General features: G+C 40.8%; 1 protein-coding gene across 1 annotated transcript in view; it reads right to left on the reverse strand.

Annotated features, from left to right (window-relative positions):
* LOC145398697 (uncharacterized) overlaps positions 1-24,746 on the reverse strand; it is an 85,030-nt gene extending 60,284 nt beyond the window's left edge. Inside the window, exons 1-8 of the mRNA XM_080271498.1 lie at positions 24,690-24,746; positions 24,019-24,142; positions 10,477-10,601; positions 9,159-9,275; positions 6,962-7,197; positions 4,486-4,614; positions 2,133-2,291; positions 138-228 (exon numbers count right to left, since the gene is read on the reverse strand). Of these exons, the coding sequence (XP_080127624.1) occupies positions 138-228; positions 2,133-2,291; positions 4,486-4,614; positions 6,962-7,197; positions 9,159-9,275; positions 10,477-10,601; positions 24,019-24,142; positions 24,690-24,746 (1,038 nt within the window). The remainder of the gene's footprint in view (positions 1-137; positions 229-2,132; positions 2,292-4,485; positions 4,615-6,961; positions 7,198-9,158; positions 9,276-10,476; positions 10,602-24,018; positions 24,143-24,689) is intronic.
* Between the last annotated feature and the right edge of the window lie 930 nt (positions 24,747-25,676).

A 25,676-nucleotide genomic window follows, 5' to 3' on the forward strand; every position in this document is an offset into this window, starting at 1 on the left:
ACCACAGGATCATCAGTTATTCTTTATATATATCTATCTATATATATATATATATATATATATATATATATATATATATATATATATATATATATATATATATAGAATGGTGGATAACTCTGTTTCTAAACACTTACCTCCCTGAATACTTGGCCAGCCATACCAGACCATGAGCCATCCTTCTGCTTGGTGCCAAACTCATTGTCATCTGGTCTCACATACCAGTACCTGAAATTATTTTGTTGTTAATGCCTCATGGTCCATTGTTAATTTACCAGGTAAAAAAAAGTCATGTTTAGCTTCTTTGAAAGGAGTTTCGTATGTGTGGTTTGGAGAGAAAATTACTTAATTTTGTACAAATATTCAAAGCAGCAAGTCCTGTTTAAGAGTACATGAAGGTGGGAGAGTGACCTTTTTAGTATCAGAATTGGTGAGACAGGGGCGTGCGATATCGCCAAGGTTGTTCAATATATGATTGTGGAATATTTCGTCTTAAGAAAGTCATGTCTCCAAGGTGACAAAAATATTCAGGTACCAAACAAAGACTTTGGTGAGACCTATATGGTTTTGTATTACAAAGAGATCAGTGGACCACCAATTCGCCCATCCCCATGCAGAAGGAAATATAAGGAAGGAAAATGAGGCCACTCACGAGGACATCACCCGCACCTTACAACCAGTCTAAAGGTCGAACATTTGACTTCGTTCAGTAATCTTGGCCTTTAATCGAGTGTTCTCAAAATGGAATTATATTATTCTTTTCTGACCCTTAAGTCTTCCATTACGCTTGGTCGGAGCAAAAATGTACAAGTTAAATTTATCATGTGACCTTTATCTTTGACCTATTGTTCAAAATAGCACAAGGTCAACCCACCGGGTGACCATTAACCGTTCAACCACGTTTGGTCTAAATCAGATCAAAACCGTTTCATTTATTTCACTCACGGACACATAAAAGTCGTACTTTGCCCTTGCTTTGTTACCTCGATGATCGACAGATTGTCCACAAACTTCAGAATCTTCGTTCCTGCTGTGCCTTTAGCCCTGTCACAAAGATTGGTCTAAATTGCTCGAAAACTGATTACATTGGCCTTGCTAGGTAAATATTTATCTTGCCCTGTGACCTTCATCTTTGATATATTTAAAATCAGTTGAAAGTTGGTCGAGTTATTTTGGTCACTCCCCTTCAACAAACTTGCAAAAACGTTAACCCATTCGCGATTTCAGTGCATGTGGGTGTAAAAAGAAAATATGGAGCAAAGGTATATTCTAAAACAACTCAGCTAAGCATCTTGGTGTCCTTATAATGTCTTTAGTCACCTATCCACAATTTTCAGTTGTATATGCGAAGGATGGTTATCACTATCAAAGCCGAATTAACCTTTTCCTACACTGATGTCTGATGTGCACTGGCTTTTCGATCCGCAACTTCAAGTCAGGATTGGCTTTTCGATCCGCAACTTCCAGTCAGGTAAATCCTGACTGGCAATTGTCACAGGATGGCATATCCCCGTGAAAAACTGTATTAGTTCAATAATCTCCCTTGCAGCATAACTCATGGCTCCACGGCCTCTCTGATCTCAGGTGGGAGGTATACCTCCAATATCTTAATGATGTCATAGTCTACATGTCACATCATCAGGATGTTTGAAGCACACCTTCTAGTGACTGTCAGCGGGACAAGTAGAACAATCTTGCGGATGATAAGTTACCTCAAATCCCAAAACTGCTCTCAGTCCCAGTCGGGAATCGATCATATTTATCCAGTCAACAGCCAACTGCTTTACCAGTTGATATGATGTTAAAGGAAGAGACATAAGACACCTACAGTAATTCTAAAATATTTGTATCGTTTAATGATATGCCAGTATTATGTATGTTAAAAGTATGATACAGACTAATTAAAATTCTACGGCGATATTATATATGTTAAAGTGTGATACAGACTGATTAAAATTCTTATAAGTTTGTTTCACGACATACAGTAGCTCTAAATATGCAGGACGTCCAATTATACCTGTAACTAAATCTATAAATACTGTACATTTTTCTTACCTTCTGAAAACAAATAATGTAAATCGCAAATGAATCCATTACTAAATTCTTTAAACTAGTCTCCCAGTGCGACGTACTTGAAATTAATCCTTGCTGCGAGGAACTCAACAGCATTATGTGTGGGTCCCCTGAAGGTGAGTCGTTTACCCCCAGGCGCCGTTGGGTCATCCACCATCAGCGCTTCGTGCGTCGGGTACGACAGTGAGGAGACCACCAGGCGAGGACGGTGGGGGAACCTGGAATGGGATGGAGCCTTTACTTTTCTCTGTTGTATTTAAGTGTTTCAAAGTGAAAGCATATAAGTTGTATTAAGAAACTGCAATATCATTAAAATTTGGTAATTGTAGGTACTGCATTAAGAGCAGGAATTACTATAACCTTTTTTCTCATATTTGGCCTAAAAATTCTGTCTCCCCGACGTGAATGCTGAGATGTAGGAATATATTGACACTAGATGATGATGCTGGTCACATCGAGGTGCTATGGAAAGTATGTATATTAGTGGCATTGTCTCCTTCTGCCACACAGCTACCTGAAATAAGCTGCAAAAGGACAAAAGCCTGGACCAAGAATGAGCAAACACAGTATAACAAGGGGGTGTCCAGGCTTGTGTACGGTCACTGTTAACAGTCTGAGGAAGTGCTATAAAGAAAAAAGTGAATACCAAGCTCTTAATTTACGCAAAGTCTAATCATAATAATAACAAGGGACTCCCCATGGGGGGAATAACACCGGCCACGAGCTGATACATATCTAGCGCGGCTCGAAATATGACTTTGACCTTGTCCTACTTTCACGAACTATGAACTCGTAGGAGATTTTCATCCCTACTACACACCTGTAAAATTATGTAACGATATCTTGAGTGGTTGCAAAGTTACCATGGTAACAGACACACAAACCTTGATCTACTTTCACCAGTTTTGAACTCATAGGAGATTTTCATCTCTACTACAGATGTGTAAAACTGTGTGATGACATCGTGAGCAGTTGTAAAGTTATCGTGCTAACAAACACACAGACAAAATGAAAACAATCGTATGAAATTTTCATCTCTACTAGACACCTGTATAATTTTGTGATGATATCTTGAGCGGTTGCGAAGTTATCGTGGTAACAGACACACAGACCTTCACCTACATTCACCAGTTTCGAACTCGTGATCTATTGGTTTCCCTACTACGCACGTGTAAAATTATGTGATGATATCTTGAGCGTTTTCGAAGTTATCGTGCTAATAGAAACAGACACAGACAAACACACAGACAAATTGAAAACAATACCAGCTTCGCTATTGCATCTGGTAATACTGCTGCTGCTGCTGCTGCTGCTGCTGCTACTACTACTACTAAAATTGATGATGATAATAATAATAATAATAATAATAATAATAATAATAATAATCTGGTCTTTTGTTTCTTAAAAGCTCCAGTTCCTCCTAAGGAATTCACTAGCTCTCGATTCTCATTTACACTGCTGCATGTCACAAGAATCCTGACATCACTTCCACACAGTACAGACTTCATCACAAAAAAAAAAAAAAAAAAAAAAAAAAAAAATTCCACAGAGTTCGGGTGACCATAAAAGCCAGGGAGAGAACTTATCAGGCATGAGGGTTGTCAGTGAAACTTAATGTCTGATGTGAGAGAAATTATAAGAAAGAACATGAGTCCGAGGCTGGATATCTAAGGGCCCGTCCAAATGAGCGGGCAGTGCCCGACGGGCAAACATTGATACCAAATCACATTACAATTCACACATTTAGAAGGTGGCTGGCGGGCTCGATCGTAGATGACGTCATAAGCAGGGAAACCACTGGCAAACTATCTATAACACCCTTGCCCGTTGTTGAGGCAATGCTTGCCGTGTGGACAACAAAACAAGTGTGACCAGTGGTGACCAATGGCCGCCAGAAACTGTTTGATCTGGTAACACTGCTAAAAAAGCGGGATATACGCTCAGTGGGCAGAGTCCGTCAGGCGTTGCCCGCTCGTGTGGATAGGGAATTAGAAGACAGATGAAAGGCAGAGGTGGGGGGCAGTAGGAGTATGAGATATGGGAAAGACGTGTATACTGTTGATGAAAATGTCTTGGCAAGGAAATCAATGGATATTGTAAAAGGTTCTGAGATGATGAAGCTGAGAATTATCTACTCTCAGAGAAAAATGGGAATGTAAATGTTTTCGTGTGTGTGTGCAAATGCTTCTACAGATGAGAAGAAACGGAAAGTCAGGAAAGTTTTGTATAGGTATTGAACTCTCTCTCTCTCTCTCTCTCTCTCTCTCTCTCTCTCTGTATAATATTGTGTTCGTTAGTACAGTACTGTATTTTTATAATGTAATATTTTATTTAGGTAATATAGTATTTTATTAGGTAAAATAATCTTATGCATAGACAAACTTTCCCAATGTTTAAATATAGATCACTTACTTCACAAACTTCGAAGGGAAGAGCTGGGTTGTGGGGGCAAGGACCAGGCCTCTGTCAGCAGTCCAGGTGGCCACTCGTTTTGGCAGGGTAAATGAATCACTGTACGGCAAAAACGAGTACAGGCTCACTCTGAAAACATTTAATAAAAGTAATCAAAATAAGTTCATTTCATGTTAACAACAACGGTAACAACAACATCGACAGCAAAGATGACAATGATGGGAATGATGATTTCGAGAGGATGTTTTAAATCACAACACTATTCATTGTTTGTCATTACCCTGACCATCTTTCCCAGCTGAAGATAGGATGGGGTAGGCTCCACAACACAACGAATGAAAAACCACGACATAAGGAGAACTCAACACCATGCGCAGTGAAGTTCGCCGTACATTCATTTAAACGTCACACAAAGCCGCGGAATCCTGGGTCCACCACCTTGCAGGCCTAACCATCAGGCATTACCTTTATTTTAATCTATTTAAATATTTATTCAATTATTACAGATGTGTTTTTCATACACCTGCCACATAGCGACAGTCAAGTTAGAAAGGTTTACCAGAACTGCATCACGAGTTCATCCTTAAAATTTCGTCAAACGTATCCATTACCCTGTCAGATCCATTGTATCACCCATTTCCATACCTTGATTTCTTAAACACTCATTTACTATAGTCATATACTTAAAATTTTTCCTTCCATCACCCAATCTGCAGTCATTGTCTCCATAATCCAGACCACTTAAACATATATACCCTTGCTTTGTTAATATACCTGCCGCCAGGCAACTTGTCTCGTATACCCCGCCCCCTTCCCGAAGCGTGGCCACGTTGACGCCATGCTACTTTCTGGGCAGTGGATGAGGGGGCAAGGCTTAAGAAATAAGTTACCTTACAGCGGGTATAAGCACTATCTTCTCATCCACAGTATTTTTTATTCTAATCACTAAACTCATTCTACACACTTTCATAATTTATATTTTTAATGCTCTTACGTTTGACTTCTCCTCATGCAAAGCAAAATTCTCTCGCCCATATGTTGATCTGAACACTGCAGTAACACACCTCCAAGTACTCCTCATATACTCTTCACACCCAGGCCTCCATCTTAGTATCAAGCTTATCATGGCATCGGTCACCATCTTTCCAGGAACATTCCACATTCTACTCCCACTGCACATTTACCTTGATTTTCCAGTACTGCACAGAGGTTCTTAAGCTGCCTCACCTACTCAAGTCGAGGTAATCCCGTCATCATCATCATCATTTCACTTTTACCCCATCAGAAATGTAGGAACTCTAGGCTAGGTTACTTAGTCCTGGCATTTTCTTTTAGTTACTGTAGTCCTTTTACCTCAACTTGGTCTAGAATTTTGTTCTTTTATAGCTTATTTCAAACTTGATCAGTAGCAGAATAACACCATACTAGGGAACTACACTTCGTGACTAGCATCATATTCTAGCATTGTCCTATTGCTATATCTTAGCTTTCAAGACTGAGAACTGGCAAGTTTAGGTCGTTAAAGTAAACAGGTTATAGTTGCAAAACCCCTGAGTGGCATATAAGCAAATTTTCATTCTTTCATCATCTAATCCAGTGTTACCCCATGAGAAGCGGAGCCCGAGGCTAGGCAAGTTGGTCCTGACATTTAAGATGAGAGTGACCAGCCTCACTCATCCCTGAGTGGCAGTACTTGAGCAACAAACCCCAACCAACCCTTGGATATAAACCATCACCGGCTCAATCCGATTGGGGCCCCTTAACTGCCCACTAAACCATGGTTACCACCAAGCGTAGTAATTGGTTTCCTGGTGTACAGGACTCTGGGTATAGCCTTCACAGCCTGCTCCCAAGGCCCAGTAATCCTCCTACATACCATACACCTCTACATGTTACCACTTCGGCGCTAACACCCACCGTCCATACTGAATACATGCTAGGGCTGTCTCATACATGACTGATATATTGGTATTAGCGGGGGTATTTGTATGACATGTCGGCGGGTCTTCTGGTAGATCAGTAAAGTCTGCTTCTATGAAATTCAAACCCTCAAACTGTTTCCTGCCCTAGCCGGGATTCGATCCTGGGTCCATTAGGACTGCAGGCAGCCTCTCTAACGATTGAGCCACCGCCTTCCCTAGCTTCACTTGTGTTAGTATCGCTAAAAAATATTTAGCGAAATTAGCTTTAATATTATTATTACACAATTATTGGGCATCTCGGTAATTATCAATCTAATGTAACATTGCTTTCTTGAGTTACCAGTTACACGTAATTTAGCAGGAAGTGCTAGGTGTGCAGAAAATGTCCAAAAAATTCATGGAGGCTACAAGGCAAGGAAGTGGATTTACTTATATAGCATGTTGCACGAGTATATAGCACCTTAAAATATACTAAAGGTGGTTAACTACTTTAAAAAAATATATATATTTAACCCCGTGTAGCGGAGGGGTTAGTATCACATTATGATGATTACCTGAATGTTGTCACGTCGTCGTTAACAATGGCGATGAGTGAGTCAGTGCGGGAGAATGTCCTGTGAAGGTGGTGGAGGGTGTAGAGGCGGTGCAGTGGGAGGCGAGTGAAGGCGAGCATCCTCGTTCGCTGAATCATCAGCAGATGAGTCTTGAAGGAGGACTTGGCGAAAGTGGACAGGAAGTCTGGGTCATCACTCACCACCACCACAGTCAATCTCCACACCACCTCACTCAGCTATTGATGGTGTCAGATATTAGAAGGATGTTAAGAGCTATTTGATATCACACTGTTCTTACTGGTTGCTAATACTTTCTTGCTAATTTACTAAGTTTTGCACTGCACACGAATAGGTTTTCAAGCTTTATTCTAAACTTACGACGCCGTGTACATGGGTAATTTTACCATTTTATCTCTGAACTCATATTTTCTTTTCAAAAACCTTTATGGTTTTATCATGCAGCTTTAAGAACTGCATACTCGTAGTCCGTAATACCGACCCAGTTATCTCTACTACTCTACGATATTATTTTATGCCACTAAGTCACAGCATATAAGAATTCTATAGTAATCCCATAATAACCACAAATACCTTATCCGATTTTTTTTTTCTTTTTTTATGCTTACTAGTTCGACCTGGGGGCATACCAAGGTAAACATTCCAACACCAATACACAAAGTCACCACATAAAAGCAGACTATAATCATGTGCGAAGAAAATAAGGCAAAAAAAAAAGTTGATCCAGGGTTGTTCATGTGTACAAGGACAGAGAGAGAGAGAGAGAGAGAGAGAGAGAGAGAGAGAGAGAGAGAGAGAGAGAGAGAAATAGTAAGTTTATACAAAATGAAAAAGTTAGGTGTGCGTATCAGAAGGTATGCGTTGGGGGTTCCATAATATTTCACCACCAGCTAATGTGTACTTCAGTCTGCGATTTTACACTATATGCAGAAATTTATTTAGTCAATCCTGGGTCATTTTACACACACACACACACACACACACACACACACACACACACACACACACATATATATATATATATATATATATATATATATATATATATATATATATATATATATATATATATATATATATATATATATATATATACAGTAGAACCCCGGAATTCGTACACAATTCGTTCCTGGAGGCTGTACGAGATGCGAATTGTTCGAAAACCGAATCATTTTTTTCCATAAGAAGCAATGTAATTTGCATTAATCCGTTCTTTAGTATGGACGAAACGGTAGATTTCGTCATACTATAATGAATGGCAAGATTGGAGACACGGGTTCCACTTTCAAACTTTGCAATGAGTTCTTTTTTTTTGCTCAATTCTTGTTCTCACTGCTTTACTTTTAGCTCCACCTGACTCACTAATCATCTTAGGGCCCATGATTATGTACAATTTTCTATCGAAAATACGTAATTCATCACAAAGTTTAATCGAGCCTGTATGATGCATAGCTGGCGGAAGACAAAGCCAGGCTGGCGACCATGTGGCACCTACGACGCCGCATCTCTTGGTGCGAATAACGGGTCACCGTACAAAAACTGGAGCGATTTTTGGGCGATAAAGCTGTACGAAAACCGAGTTGTACGAGTAGAGAGGCGTACGAATTACGGGGTTCCATTGTGTGTGTATATATATATATATATATATATATATATATATATATATATATATATATATATATATATATATATATATATATATATATATATATATATATATTTGTGTGTGTGTGTGTGTGTGTGTGTGTGTGTGTGCAGTAAACTACAAACGGGAAACTTAAAGGAAACGACTTGAGTTAAATCATAGTCGAACCCCAGACCAAAGGCTTGTAAATACTCTTATTTTTCCAAAGAAACTGAAGGAAAGAAAGACAAAATACGATTTTGTTAGTACTGAGGGCACATTGATTTTTACATATACAAAAGATGAACAGTGAAAGGAAAAGAAATTAAATATATATATATATATATATAGTGTCCTCCATTCACTAAGAAAAAAAATCTGCAGCAGTTGGACTTGAATTGCTGTAGGTTTAAGTATGGGGGAAACTAAATTAGGGATGCGAGTTCCACCCAGTTGTGCTTGGTATAAGTATAAAAGTTTCATTGTCCTTGCTAGGATAATGCTACGAGTGAGATTATGTTTTGGTAACCATTAATATATTATTGCACAACCTACCTGCTGAGCTTCATTAACAGTCTTGGTAAAATGTTCCTGAGTTGTGTTCTGGTCTTGACCATGAATCTTGCCCTCGAAAACTCCCAGACCCCAGGGTGCTCTCAGCCTGGGCAGATCCTGTACCAGTGGAATACCTTATTAGACCTGTCGTTCACTTCTACCTGCCCTGCTAGATCCTAGTGCGGCTATTTGCCAGTTACTCCAGAGGAGGGTTGGATAAACTTATGTCATATAATATCATTGTAATTACCGTTCATCATACGCTATGCCATTTGCAGACATACAGTTTCTTTTCTGATTTAAATATGCTGCAAGCATGTGCCACAATACCGAACTAAAATACAACTCACAATCCATTATACCTGCACTGCATTACGGCCCACCACACCATAATAAATTCACCACATCCACCACACCATAGCAAGCCATTCAGTTGTTCAGCATAACTAACAAAAGATCTTTGGGAGTGACCGGTTGTAGTGGCCACTATCCTTCTGTCCTGGATTCCCTTCCGGATGAGCCTGGAGTTACAACACCAACAGCAGCAACAACAATAACAACAACAATGACAACTACAGAACAGACTATAAAAAACAGAGCAGTGCATTCCACAATTAATCTCTCTCTTTATCAAATAATTCTCTTTACATATGATGATAAATAAAAAGTACAATGACCAGTTCTTTATGGTTCACTGTAGGATTAGACTTGCACATTTAGGAGGCTTACAGCCAATAAAATATCCCACGATGGCTTAAGCTGGGCTGGGAAGGGGCGTGTAGGGAAAAGGCAGTATGCATGTGAGAGAGTTAGTGTCTTATGTGTCCGTGAATCAGGAGTCGATAGTTTGTTCCCTTTTATTACGATTCGCTCAGTCGATTTACGTCCATATACATTTGGCAGCGAAAGTTCTGTCGGCTGTCCTACAGTACTTCGGTCTCCATGGACCATAAAAATCCGTCTGGTGATTCTACAGCAACTGACACGGTTTATTTGGCCATAGATCAGTGTCATCTGTGTCATATGCTTCGGATTCAAGGCAAATTTCCAAAGACTGTAAACAGAAAAACAGTAGATACAGAACTTTAGTTGGCAATAGTACTGTACCTATTCTGTGCCAGGTGAATAGGGACATGAAAGCTTCATGAAAGTGCATAAGGCTAAGTAGTGAGCAACCATTCAGCACCTAATGCCTACATCCTGTGTTGCATTAAAATTTCCTCTTTAGCTCGTCATCCTCTAGCATCCAACTAATTATTGCCGTCTGCTTTAGATCGATAAGTAATGAAGTAACACGGGAAGCATAATTTAAACTCACCCCGGACACGAGGGAGGTCCAGTACGAGCCATCTGTCACGACAAACACGGAGGAGTGCCTGCATAACTGTGTGGCCAACATGGCGTCCAGTGCAGCATGAAACTCTGCCACTGATTGGGTCAGGTCTGGAACAAGCATAAATTTGGAAACAAAATAAAATGGTATCTCGCATGGTTCATCTAATCTTTATTCCATAAGTACAGTTAATGTTAATACTGTATTGTGTTAATCATTTAGTCTGTAAGGTGATGTCAATAATTTGGAGACTTGAATGATTAGTGATTAGATCTGTGGTCTATTTTTCAGGAGCTCTGTGAATTTTATAGCTTTTCACTTATACTGCTCCTGTTTGTGGATCACTCTCATCGCATGTATTTAATGGGAAAGTGGGTTAGCATGATGACTAAAGTGACAACAAAAGAAAACTTCAATACAGCACAAATTACTGTCAGTAATAATGAAGTAATATTTGAAAGTATATGGAAATCTGCTTATGATTTTACACTGTGGCATTTTTTTTTTTAATGAATGGAGGAAGGAAAAACAAAGGAAAAAAAAATAAGTCCATGTGCCTAAAGGCATCCTCCATTCATAAAATACTTATAACAATTGGATTTTAAATTGAGAGAATTAAATGTATGTGGGAAGCAACTCCCAGGAAGTGTATTCCAGAGAGTAGTAGTTCTGGGATTAAATGAATTTTGATAAGCAGAGGTTCTGAATTGTGGAGAAGAGAGTGTGAGTTCATGGGCGCTCCCAGCTGCCCGAGTATTTCGGGAGAAAATGTGAAGGGGAGGCACAATTGAAACCAGTTCGTTAGAGCACTTGCAGTAAAAATAGCGATAAAATAGTGCTAAAGAAGCAACATCTCTATGTACTGATAACGGAGGAAGGTCCTGCGTTATGGCAGGATTATTGATTAATCTAATGGCTTTATTTTGACTTTTGTCCAACTGCCTCAATGCAACCACTCCACATCCACTCCACAGTGGTGAACAGTATTTGATCTGAGAACGCACAAGACTTTTGTATATTGTGGCCATCTGCTCGTCAGTGAAGAACCCACGAACCCTGTAGATTGTAGTTAAGTCCCAGTTTCTTAGAAACATTTTTAGTAAGGGATTTAACATAAGCTGTCCAGCTTAGGTTGTGGTTTAGAGTAACACCTAGGATATCAATTGTAGTGGATATGGGAAGACTGACATCATTTAAAATTATGTGAGAGTCTGAGGGATTCTTTCTACTGGAGAAATTAATGTATTTAGTTTTCTGAGCATTAAATGAGACCAGATTTTTTTTCCCCATTGATTAATTCTAGAAAGGTCCTGGTTCAGAGAAATTGCTGTGTTTATTTGGGAATTTATAATATCAAATTATGTAAGGGAGGTACTAAATGTGAAAGAACTATGAAGGGTCAAGTCATCAGCATAAGAGTGTATTTGGTTGTGCGTGACAAATAGGAGGTCATTTATATGTATGAGAAAGAGGGTTGGCGCCATAACTACTCCCTGAGGTACGCCAGTATTTATGGAATGAAAATGAGAATAAATTCAATCTACCATGACCCGTATTTTTCTACTATGAAGGTAAGAAGAAATTAGAGGAACCAGTGATGCAAGGCCATAGTGTGACATCTTAGACAATAAGGCCCGGTGCCATACTCTGCCAAATGCTTTTGAAATATCAAGTGCTACTGTGTGTTTCACCAGGTTGGTCTATTGTTTTGTTAATCTGATGGGTAAGAAGGCAAAGAATATCTACAGTTGAACGTTCCTGTCTAAATCCATACTGCCGATCATTGATCAATTTATTGATTTCTAGATACTTGACTATGTATTTGTTAATTAGTGTCTCAAAAACTTTACCGAGAACGGAAGTTATTGCAATTGGTCTATAGTTTGTTGGATCAGAAGTTGCTCCCTTTTTAGGAACAGGATGGATATTTGCTTCTTTCCAAGGGGCTGGAAAAATTTAGGGACGGATGCATAAGCGGAAAAATTTTACTAATACAGGAGCCAACACTGAGGAGCAATTTTTAAGTGCTATTGGAGGAATTTCACCTGGACCAGTAGCTTTGTCTGCTGATAGATTCTGTAATACGGCTTGTGTGTGTCTGGTGTGAAACATGAAAGGAGGTATTTGAGGGGAATCAAAATCAAGTACAGGAATATTATGATTTTCTGAATTTAGGGTTGAGTTTGTTGAAAAAAATGCCAACAAGAAGGTTGGCTTTTCCGCATGGGTCACTTACTAGATTTCTATTGGGGGACTGTAACGGTGGAATGGAAGAGGTGGTAGTGAAGTTAGTTTTGAATGAATTAAGGGTTGACCAGAATATTTTTTTATCATTTGGATTGTTTAGTAGTTTGTTAGCTTGTCTATGTAGAAAGTTTGATTTAGAAAGATTGATAATAGTTTTGGCATGGTTTCTAATATTTCTGTAATAGTAAAAGGCTTCTTTGGTTTTGGTCCTTGTATAAGTGTTATAGGCTATTGTTTTATGTTCTGTTACTCTAGCACAATTGTGGTCAAACCATTTAGAAGAATTACATCTTTTTCTGTAACTATGATGGGGAATGAATGTTTCCATGCCGACTTTAATGAAATCCTGTATGTGGCCCAGTGTGGAATTTGCATCATGGGAGAAAAAGGAGGTACAAGGAACATCCATGAGAAAATTTTGAAGTCCCTCCCAGTCCGCCCTGTCGTAGTACCATTTAGTCATCATCCAGGATCCCTATTTTGACATCTTAATTAAAAACCTCCTTTAGCACGTTGCTAATTATCATTTGCAATTCATATTTAAGCTTATATGCTCACCAAATGGCTCATATTCTGCACTGACTTTGGCACAGAAATTTATAGCGCCCTAACTCCATTTCACGTTCAGTCTCCTGTACTAAACGATGTTATCTAACAAATATATTCATTTCTTACTTCATGGTGACGCCACAGAAATTTAAAAGAAAAGAATAATATATTATCCAAGTTTGGAAAAACTATTTAATGGGGAGATACAACTATTTCAGCCTGTGTTAGACCCTCTTGATGTGGGTATAATTTTTTTATTTCACTACTTCAAGGCACCGGGAACTCAAGACAAGTTACGAAAGTGCCTTTTTCATATCATATCGAATTTTGGAATGTACTAAGTATAACATTAATTTCTTTAATTCCTTTATAAAGGAATTAAAGTTTAAGGCCCCAGAAAAAGATGGAATATATCCTGAAATGCTTAAGGTGGAAAATAATGAGTTGATGAATATGGTTTTGAAACTTTTTAATGTGGCTTGGGATAATGGTGGTATTCCAGAAGAGTGGAAAAATGGAGTGATTATAAAAATACCAAAAAAGGGAGATTTAAGTGTGTGTGGAAATTGAAGGGGGATAACTTTGACACCTATAGTTGCAAAAGTCTTTTCCAAAATCTTGTTGAACAGAATAGAGCCAGTAATTGATAAAATTTTAAGAGAAGAACAAGCTGGATTTAGAAAGGGTCGAGGATGTAAAGTTCAGATTTTTTTTGTAAGGCATCTAATGGAACAAGCTAATGAGATGAAAATGCCACTTAGTATGTGTTTTGTGGATTTTGAAAAGGCGTTTGATAGTGTTTCGCATGGAACTATTTTGAAAATTATGAGATTCTATGGTATTCCAGGAAAGTTTGGAAATATTATTAGAAGTCTGCATGAAGGTTCGTTTTGTAAGGTAATGGTGGGTGGTTCTTTGATTGATCCATTTGAAGTTAGGTCAGGAGTGATTAAAGGAGGAGTTCTTTCGCCTTTGCTGTTTGTTTTGGATATGGATTATATGACAAAGGTTGTAAGGAGGACTGGTGCCGAAATTAACTGGAAAGAAAATAAGAGGCTGATGGATTTGGACTGTGCTGATGATATTGTACTGATTTGTGAAAGTACTTACGAGATGCAGAGGTTGCTTGATTGTCTGAAGGAAGGAGAAAAAATGGGATTGGTAATAAACTGTGGAAAGACTGAAATTATTAATATGAATGTGGAGAACCAAAACGATTGTGTAACTGGGAACAATGTGTTGAAGAATACAGAAAATTTTAAATATCTGGGAACGATAGTATCATCTAATGGATCATTAAATTGGGGATAGGATTAGACAGGCGTGGCGAGCTGTTGGAATGCTGAAATCTGTTTCGAATATTAATACGCTTTCGATACATACTAAAGTAAAAATTTACAAGCCCATGGTTAGACCAATTTTAATTATGGGCATGAGTCATGGTACATTACAATTGCAACAGATCAGAAAGTATTACGATTTGGGAATAAAAGAATGAGAAGGATTCTTGGGGTAATGTGGCAAGACAGAGTTACAAATGCTTGTCGTAAAAGGCGACTAAAAGGGTTGGCGGAGGGTTAGTGCCTCTCCCCGGAAAACAACTACCTAAAAACACAAAAATGAGCCTCGGACAAGGACTGACCAAACGATGACGACCAAGGACCGGACAAAGGACATGGTTATCGGAACGTGGAATGTAAGGGGAGCGAATGATGAGGTAAAAGAGAGAGAGATTGTCCAGGTGCTTGAGGGTGCGAAAGTGGATGTATGTGGAATAACTGAAACAAAATGGGGAAGAGAAAGTGTGAGAGAATGGGAGTATGGATGGGGCATATGTGCAGGAGTAGGTGAGAATGAGAGGGAAAAGGAAGGAGTATGTATAGTTGTGAGTAAAAGATGGAAGAGGAGCATAAGACAGTATGGATCAGTTGGGTCAAGGATTGTGTGGGTAAAGTTGAAAGTTGGAATACAAATGTGGGCGATTGTGTGTGTGTGTATGCGCCAACGCAATATCGTGCTAGAAGAGTGAGAGAAGAGTTCTGGACAAATGTAGAAGTGTGCATGGAAAAGTTTGGAAGGAATGAGAGAGTGTTTTTGATCGGTGATATGAATGGTAAAGTTGGGAATGTGAAAGTGGATGGAATAGTTGGTGAGTGGGGTGTGCCTGTTGAGACAGATGAGAATGGGAGTGCATTAGTGGACATTTGTGCTGGGAGGGGGTTGGTGATAGCCAATACCCTCTCCAGGCATCTAATGATCCACAGGTATACATGGCGAGTGATGAGAAGGGTGGGTGGTGAACTGAATGAAAGGAAGGCAATGATTGATTATTTGCGTGTGGATGAAAGGATGTGAAGATGTGTAATGGATGCAAGAGTTTATAGAGGTTGGGGGAGTGGACTTTCTGACTACTACTTGGTGGTGGCCAGAATTAGAATTCAAGTAAGATGGAGGAATAGAAGAAGGGAAAGACGAGAGGAAGGAGTAGTTGCAAGGAGAGTAGAAAGGTTACAAGAAGATGAGAAAAAGGCAGAGTATAAGAGAGAAGTGGAGGAACGATTGGGTAAATATGAATTGGAGCAGATGGGAGACGTGGAAGGTGTGTGTAGGATATTTACAGAAGAAATATGTGCAGCATGTGATGTGGTGTGTGGCAGGAAGAGAAGACGAAGGGGGGTGCAAGGAACAGCGTGGTGGACTGAAGAGGTAAAACAGGCTGTGGCACAAAAGAAGAAAGCATACAATGAATGGATGAGGAATAGGCGCGTGGAAGAAGTTGAGAGGCGGAAGAGAGAGTTATATGTAGAAAGAAAGAGAGAGGTGAAAAGATTAGTAAGAGAGAGTAAGAAGAGAGTGGATGAGGAATTTGGAAGGAATTTGAGTGTAAAGTGGAGGGACTGTAAGAAAATGTTCTGGAAAGAGGTGAAAAGAGTAAGACAAGGTGAAAGTGAAGTTAGCAGTCGAGTGAAAGATAAAAATGGTAGATTACTAGTGGAGAAGGGAGAAAAAGTGAGCAGATGGAGAGAACACTTTAAGGAATTGTTGAACATAGAGGATAGAAGTAATGCGAGTATAAGTGGCTGGGGAATGGCTGGGAGAAGGAGGGAGGTGAGAAGACAGGAAGAAATCAGTAGGATAGAAGTTGTAGAAGCAATGAAGAAAGTTAAATCGGGGAAAGCCCCAGGAATTGATGGAGTGTGTGGTGAAATGCTGAAGCATGGGGGAGAGATAGTAGTAGAATGGATGTGGAAGATGTGCAGATTGGCCTGGGAGGAAGGTAGAGTCCCGGAGGATTGGAAGTCAGGTATAATTATTCCCTTGTACAAAGGAAAAGGGGAAAAAGAAGTGTGTGGTAATCATCGGGGCATTTGTCTTCTTAGTATAATAGGAAAAGTATATGGTAGGATACTTATTGACAGAGTTAGAGAAAGAACAGAGAAATTAGTTGGAAAAGAACAGGGAGGCTTTAGGAAAGGAAGAGGTTGTGTAGATCAGATATTCATTCTTAGATCTTTAGTGGAAAAGTTTCTAGAGAAGGGAAAGAAGTTGTATGCAGCTTTCATGGATTTGGAGAAAGCATATGACAGGGTGGATAGACAAGGATTGTGGAAAGTGTTAAGAATATATGGAGTAGATGGGAAGTTGTTGAATGCTGTGAAGAGTATGTACGATGGTGCGAAGGCTGCAGTGCGTGTGGATGGTGAACTAAGTGAATTTTTCTCTTTGAAAGTTGGGTTGAAAGAGGGATGTGTCATGTCTCCATGGTTGTTCAATCTGTATATTGATGGGGTAATAAAAGAGGTACAAGGTAGGGTAGTGGATGTTGGAGTGGCCCTGGTAAGAAAGGATAGTGTTTGGAAACTCCCTGTACTGTTGTTTGCAGATGATACTGTGTTGTTGAGTGAAGACGAAGGGGAGCTGCAAGGCTTGGTGGATGAGTTTAGGAGAGTGTGTAAGAAACGGAATATAAAGGTGAATGTAGGGAAGAGTAAAGTGATGGTCTTTGAGAGAGGCGAAGTCAGTGAATGTACAGCGAGGTTGGATGGTGAGGAATTGGAAAATGTGAGTACGTTTAATCCCTACACCGCGGGCTTGTTTACCAATGACTTGCGTGTCCCGCGGGGTTATTTGGGCTCCGACAGATTCTCAAAAAATATTTGCCAAAAATCAGTTATTAGTCCTAGAATAATAAAATTAAATATGCTTATGGCACATGCCTTCAGCTTTCTCCTGGAATGATTGGTGAGCCTTCGTCTGTTACCGTAGGACTTGTGGAGACCTCTGAAGTAGGGTAACTAAGTCTCCACTTTACACTTCCCAACAACCTGTAATATGATTACCACAGCCAGATACTAACACTATAAACACTATTCTACAATTTTCAAGTAGTTTGGGATCCATACTAAAAAAAAAAAAACTGTGAAAGCAATGGAAATTACGAGCGCGTCTGATCGTTGCACTTGCGCTAGTTCGCTCTAGGCACTCTGTCATTTATTATTCATAAAACCCCTCACACTTTATATTTCTATTACTATATCACACTTATATATATCTGGAGTCTTTCTCCATAAGTTTCCTTCAGTCGTATTAGTTTATTGTCACTGAAGTCATTCAATTTATCAGTCAGTAAAATACGTAGAGAGCCACGGATTCACTCTCACTGTTATAACATAAATTATTTGTACTCATATTCTTATATTACTAATTACTTACATTACTATTTACATTTTCTATTCTATTTTCAATATTTACCCTGCTATTTTACTTACACTATGTTATTAACTCTCACTTTCAGTAAGATAAAACTATAATACACTGTTCAGTCATATGAACTGAACATCCATTGCTTTCACCTGCTATTTACACATTATTTACACATTATTTACACATAATTCTGCTTCCACACTTGCACTGTTAGAACTATTTCTGGCTGTGATAATCGAGGAAGCAGGTAACATAGAGGGGAACCTGGGACTCAGCGCACTGCCAAGAGGTGCGTTTGTGCTCAGGTGTGTGGCGTGTGGTATGCGCACATACCTGACACCTGCGAATCGCAGCCTTCCTTTTCCCTGTGGCAGGCATTAGCTCAAGTCTGTGCCGATCCATATACGCCCTCTGCTCAAGTCGGGTGGGAAGTGTAACTGGATGGCGTCTTGGAGTTGCTGCTTGCACCCTACCATATCTTTCCAGCAGCTGCTGGACACAAGTCCTGGCGAACAACCTCAGGGAGAAGGACTTGGGTGGCTTTGCCTTCATCTTGTACAGGATGAAGGCGTTCAGCATCGTCATATCTATGAGATGCAGAAAAACTTTCCTGTACCACCTAGTATTCTTCCTGATGCAGTCGATCTCACCAATCATCATGTCGGACTTGTCCACCAGCCGCATGTTGATATTATAGTCCAACACAGCATCAGATTTCATCACACGTTCGCCTGTCCTACGGTCGACCTTCCCACTGTCTCTCATCTCCCCCTTATGTACGGTGGTGAGCATGTGCACGACTCTCTTGTCATGCCACTGTATTGCCAGCATCTTCTCACACTTGCGTAGGTGCACGTCTCCTCGCTGCGAGGTTCCCACCTCTGGGAATTTGGGGAAGTTGGCACGATTACTTTTCACAGTGCTGCAGGAGCCAATGCCGTGCTCAGAAATATATTTGGCAAGTTTCGGTGCTGTATAGTAGTTGTCTGTATACAGCACATGATCCCCACCAAAATACTTTTCTAGGAGCACTTTCACTACACAGCCTGAGAAGCCAAGGGGGTGAGTTTTATCGAGATCAACAGTGCTGGCTGAATATATGACGAAGTCAAGGATGTACCCCATCTTACAGTCGCACAGTACAAAGAACTTAATTCCAAAGCGATGGCGTTTGCTTGGAATGTACTGAACAAACTGAAGATGTCCTCTGAACAAAACCAAGGATTCATCAATGACAACCTTCTGAAATGGGTGGAAGAATGACATGAACTTATCCTTCATTCTGCTCAGAGTCTCCCGGATCTTCCAGAGTGGGTCGGTTTGGGAAGGTACATCATTGTCGGCAAAGTGCAGGTTTCCCATGATGTTCCGGAAGCGATCTCTGACCATGTACTTATTGAAGGTGGGTGAGGGTAGTAAGGGGTCCATGGACCAGTATTCTTCCAACTCTTGCTTCTTGGAGTGTGGCATAAGAAGCATGAGGGCAAAGAACACATACAGCTCCTGCACTCCCAGCATGGACCACTGTTGCATCTTGGCTGCACCTGTACCACTAGCAGCACGTTGTGATTCGTACCTGTTGGTCTCATCACATATGTGCTGCATGACTTCGTCATCTAGGAAGGCCAAAAGGTAGTCGACACACTCAGCATTTTTGTCCATAGTGAAGGCAGGCTGAACTCCTGAGGAGCTCTCATCGAAAACCAGATTTTCGGGGACAAAATCTGACCCTTCCGTCCACACGAAGGCGTCCAGGATTCCCTGTCGTGGCGGTGGAGGGCGGGTGGTGGTGGTGGTGGTGGAGGTTGGCTGTGAGGGAGGCTTATCTCTGTCAAGGTCATTCTCACTGACCCTAGGTTGCCGTACAGCACTAGCAGCCCTTACCCTACTAGCTACACTACTTTTCACTCTCTTAGATCTACCTCTACCTCTACGGCCTGCCTTCACTCTTGATGCTGGTGGTGACTCCGACGATGAAGACTCCGGAGATAACTCAGCCGACGATGATGACGAGATGAGTAAAGCGGGGCTTGGGGAACGGGGAGGTGAATGCACTCGTGACTCATGGCGGGCTGGGTCACGTGGGGGCATTGTTCTGGGGCTAACACGCCGCCTTTTCACTCGATTCCCAAATTCTTGTCCTCCCTGCACTAAAGGCTCCTTTCCCTTGGAGCTAGACACTGATTCACTTGTTGAAGCACTTGTTGTCGCTGTTTCTGGCGCGATAACCTCACCCGGCTCATCACACGATTCACCTGAATCGTCATAGTCACTGTCCATCATTATCATGGACAATTCTGCAAGTTCTCGTGCCACTGCAGAGTCACTGAGGCCTTTCCTGCTTGCCTCAACACTTTTCTTTGGAGTAGAGGTCACGGGGCCCTATGCAATGGGCGTAGAAGCGGCAGGAATGGCAGGGCGTGAGTGCGACATGTTTTCTCTACAGTGGAGGACAAGGAACTAAATGCCGCGGCTTATCTGAGAAGGGAAGGGTTGATAATGACACTTTAGGCTGACTGTTGCTAACTTACAGGCAAATTTTTTATAGGTAGAAAATCTCGGCAATAAATAAAGAAATAGGTAGTTCCAGGTGAATGCAAATGTCAGTTAGGATTCTCCCTTCCTTTCTGATATATATTTTTATTACAGACATCGATTACAAGGCATAAATCAAAGGGGAAATTACCGTGGTAATGTAGCAAATGAATGCACGAGAGGTTTTGTCAGGTGATAATTAGCCAATTTCTGGAGTATAACACTATCACTTACCTGTTTTTTTTTTTGGGTATATATTATTTGGTAAAAATATAGGGCATAGGGCTTAATTTCAATGGATGAAATCTGTGGAAAAATCAGGGGGAAATTTCTGTAGTGCAGCGCGGCGTGGAAGGTGAGAGGAGAGGGTAATGGAGGGCAGGTAGGGAGGGGAGTCACGAAGGGGGTAAAATCGCTAAAATGTCAACAATGGATGGGAGTACAGATGAGATTTGGAGTGCTGACTAGTGTTGGACATTGGCAGTACTGATAGATGATACAAGCCTCCACTTGAGAGCCCGGGATAATTCAAAATAACACAGAATCACAAAAGTGACGCCCCGCGGTATGATCCATTGTGGCCGAGCGTCACAAAAGTGACGCCCCACGGTTAAGGGGTTAAGTACTTTGGTAGCGTGATGAGTAAGGATGGAAGTTTGGAGGGTGAAGTGCTTGAAAAGGTGCAGCAGGGAAGAAAGGTTGCTGGTTCTTTGAAAGCAGTGATAAGAAGCAGGGAAGTGAGCATGGAAGTGAAAAAGTTACTACATGACAGTATTGTGATACCAAGTCTAACGTACGGAAGTGAAACTTGGACGTTGTTGGAAGGACACAAGTCAAGAGTGAAAGCAGTGGAAATGAGTTATTTAACCCCTTAACCGCGGGGCGTCACTTTCGTGACGCTTGGGAGCAAGGGATCATACCGCGGGGCGTCGCTTTTGTGATTCTGTGTTATTTTGAATTCACCCGGGCTTCCAAGCGGGGGTTTGTATCATCTATCAGTACTGCCAATGTCCAACACTAGTCAGCACTCCTAATCTCATCTGTACTCCCATCCATTGTTGACAATTTAGCCATTTCTCCCCGTTCTTGACTCCCCTCCCTACCCCCCATCCATTACCCGATCCTCTCGCCTGCTCCGTCATATACGCTAAGTAAATCTTCCCTGGAATTTTTCACTGATTTCATCCATTGAAATAAGCCCTATGTCCTATTCTTATACCAAATAATATATACAAGAAAGAAATAAGGTAAGTGAGAGTGCCATACACCTGGAATTGGCTAATCATCACCTGACAACACCTCACGTGCACTCGTTCGCTAATTTTCGCTGTTTTTTTCCCCTTGAAATATGCCGTATAATCTATTTTCGTAATAAATATACATGTAAGGAGGGAAGGGAGAAGCCTAAGTGATATTTACATTCACCTGGAACTACCTAATTTATAATGTATTGTCTAGATTTCCTGCCAATCATATCAGTGCTAGACAAAGCTGTTTCAAGATATAACATTGGTAGCTCTGAATATATATCTCCTAAGTAGGCCTCTAATCTATTTTCGTAATAAATATACATGTAAGGAGGGAAGGGAGAAGCCTAAGTGATATTTACATTCACCTGGAACTACCAAATTTATAATGTATTGTCTAGATATCCTGCCAATCATATCAGTGCTAGACTTAGCTGTTCAAGAACCAATATTGGTAACTCTGAATAACCCCTAAAGCAGGCCTCCACGCTGGCCCTCCATTATCAGTTTACTCTCATCTTCCGAAGCGAGAGTACGTATGTTTCTTCTTGCTGACTTCAAGGCCTTTTTTCACCCCCATGCAAATGGCCCTGTGACCTTTACCCCCTACTAAACCTCGTGTGGAAAGAGGTAAACGGCTGACAAATGATAAAAGAGTGACTACGATCTTTCTATTGAGTAAAACAGTGCAAGTGGAATTGTAAATAATGTGTAAACAGCAAGTGAAAGTAATGAATGTAAATATACGTGAACAATGGAAAATAGTTTTACAAGTTATTTCAAGTGACAGTGCACAACACAGTGTAAATAAAATAGAAATGTAAATAACGTAAATAAAATAGAGAACGTAAATAGAAATGTAAATGAGTAGTATTATAAGAATACGAGTATATACCCTAGGAGTAATGAAAGTGAAAGTTTCACTCTAGCATGTCTGAATGCTATGAGTTATGAGAGTGAAGATGAAAGTGACATTCACTTTCAATGCCAGTATACAGGACGAGAAAGTGAATGCTACGTATTTTACTGAAAGAAATACGTGACAATAAACTAATACTACTGAAGGAAACTTATAGATAAAGACTGTAGATATATATAAGTGTTATATAGTAATAGAAATATAAAGTGTGAGGGGTTTTATGAATAATAAATGACAGAGTAACAAAAGTGAACTAGTGCCAGTGCGATGATCAGACGCGCTCGTAATTTCCATTGCTTTCACAGTGTTTTTTTTTTTTAGTATGGATCCCGAACTACTTGAAAATTGTAGAATAGTGTTTATAGTGTTTGTATCTGGCTGTGGTAATCATATTACGGGTTGTCGGGAAGTGTAAAGTGTAGACTTCGTTACCCTACTTCAGAGGTCTCCACAAGTCCTACGGTAACGACGAAGGCTCAACAATCATTCCAGGAGAAAGCTGAAGGTATGTGCCATAAGCATATGTAATTTTATTATTCTAGGACTAATAACTGATTTTTGGCAAATATTTTTTGAGAGTCTGTCGGAGTCCAAATAACCCCACGGCACACGCAAGTCATTGGTAAACAAGCCCGCGGTGTAGGGATTAAGAGGAGCCTGTGGAGTCACATGGAGAGACAGGCTGACGAATGAGGATATAAAGGAGCGTTGTGGTGTGGATGAGGATGTGATAGGAAGCGTTATGAGGAACACACTGAGGTGGTTTGGCCATGTGGAGAGGATGGAGGGTGAAAGACTGACGAAGAGAGTGTATGTGAGTGAGGTGGAGGGGGGAAGAGGGAGGGGGAGGCCGAGGATGAGATGGAGGGATGGGATGGAGAGGTATATGAGAGAGAGGGGTGTGAGTTGGGAGCAGGGCAGTGAAATGGCGGGGGACAGGGCGACTTGGAGGCGATTTGTTTGTGGCCACCCCAAAAAGGGATGAGGCATCTGGCAATAGATAGACAGATAGATGAACCAGTTGAATATGTGAGACTGTCTCACTGGAAATGGCTGGGGCACATATATAGAAAAGAAGGCTGTTTAATACAGGATGTGCCAGAGTGGACTGCTAGAGGAAGAGGAGGCAGAGGTAGGCCAAGGGAGACCTGGTTGAGGACGCTGCAAAGAGAAGCAGGAGAGGAGTGTTGGTGGGACCTGAAGGAGATGGCAGGAGATAAGTATTGGTGGAGAGAGTTCATGGAGGCCCTATTCATCCCGTGGGGTGCTACAGGAAATGATTGATTGATTGATTGAAGTATAACTAATTGCAAACAAACATCATACCACAGCATCGGGGCAGACGAGCATGGACCGTGAGGCAGGACACAACCAGGCTAAACCACAGTCGTCCCACAGCACCTGCCATCACCACTGCCCCACCACCAGCACAGGGTTGCCCACGGTACAACTGCAGCAGGAAATGTTTCTTAAGCTATACATACCTACAATATACCCTTTTCAATTTCTCTTGGCCTAAAATTGCCATCTGTCAACCTGCAATAGTGAGTTAAAACAATAGATTAACACTAGAATGATGCTAATCACGAAGAAGTGCTGTGGGAAGGATGTAGATGGATAGTACTATCTTTTTTGCTACCGAGCTATGAGAAATTAGCTGCAACAGGACCAAAACCTGGCCCAGGTTAGAGCATAAACAGCATAGCAGTTGTTACAGGTGCTGTTAGGAAAAGACAACAGAATGCATTAACTAAACTACCGACAATTTCTGGCAGTGCCAGATTTGTGGCAGAGGCGGAGGCGTTGGAGGTATGGGAAGCAATCGTTCTCTGTAATGCACATTATGATAATCCTTACAACCATAGATAAATGAAGTAAATAATGTGTGCCTAGTTGCATCTTGAAAGTAACAGCTGAACCAGTACTTTGCAATTTGGCATATATGCCATCCATCCCTTCATAAAGCACATGTTCCTTTTTGTCAGGGAACACAATACCCAGAACTTGATTTCATTTCCTGGGAGAACGACTGTTGCATTGGCTGGCATATTCATCTCACAACCAGAAGAACCCGAGTTGAGCTTTTCCCTTTTTCCATTTTAACATAGCAATATAAATAGGGACCTGGATGTAAATTTGACTGCTACGGTTCCTTGTCCTTTTCTAGGGGAAGATTGAGTCCCAGCAAAACCTTAACCCTCCCAGGCACGTTGACGAGAATCGCGTTATTTGTGGTTTGGCACATAAACGCACATTGACGCGAATCACATGAAAAAGCAGAAAAAACGCCGTCAAAAGAAAAGTTTTCAACCTATTAGAGTCAAATTTGGATGCATTCTAGCAGGCACATCCCTCTTCTGAGGTAAACACTGTAGAGCCTCCTCAGAGCCTCCCCATAATGAGAAACCTCAGTACCTCTGAAGGAGTCAGGTTGTAAGGCCATGTCGTGTATGCTGTCCCTTCAAATCACACTAATTCTCCCCCTCCCCCATGAGTCGAAGCCCCTGATGGACTGAGTGTGATAATGTATTATTTCTGAGCATAAATTGAGGTGATTTTGTTGATGGAACATAGATATATATCTTGTGAAGAAATGGTGCCTGTTATCAGTCCTTAGGCCTAGAGGCAAGACGCGTATTCACCGTAGTGGGGTTTCTCCACTCTACCTTTCCTGGGGCCTATGCTTTGACTACACATACATATATAGAAATGAGAGTGTCTAAACTATATAGTGTGTTAAAGCTATAGTGGCTTGCTTTGTGATATATTTGAATTTGCATGCATTACATACGCCATAGCCATAGTGTGGACTGGGGCAGGCGTTACCTGTACGCCATAGTCAGGATGTAATTATTAGATGTGTTTAGGAATGGATAATTTGTTTGTGATACTGTATATGTGTATAAATCTGTGTGAAATATAAGGCCAACATTCTGCGAGTATTCATGAAGGAGTGTTGTGTGTGCTAATATAGCGGTGTGTCA

This window comes from Coenobita brevimanus, chromosome 46, assembly GCF_032717465.1.
Source record: "Coenobita brevimanus isolate Jiangsu-jjx chromosome 46, ASM3271746v2, whole genome shotgun sequence".
In the NCBI taxonomy this organism is placed as follows: Eukaryota; Metazoa; Arthropoda; class Malacostraca; order Decapoda; family Coenobitidae; genus Coenobita; species Coenobita brevimanus.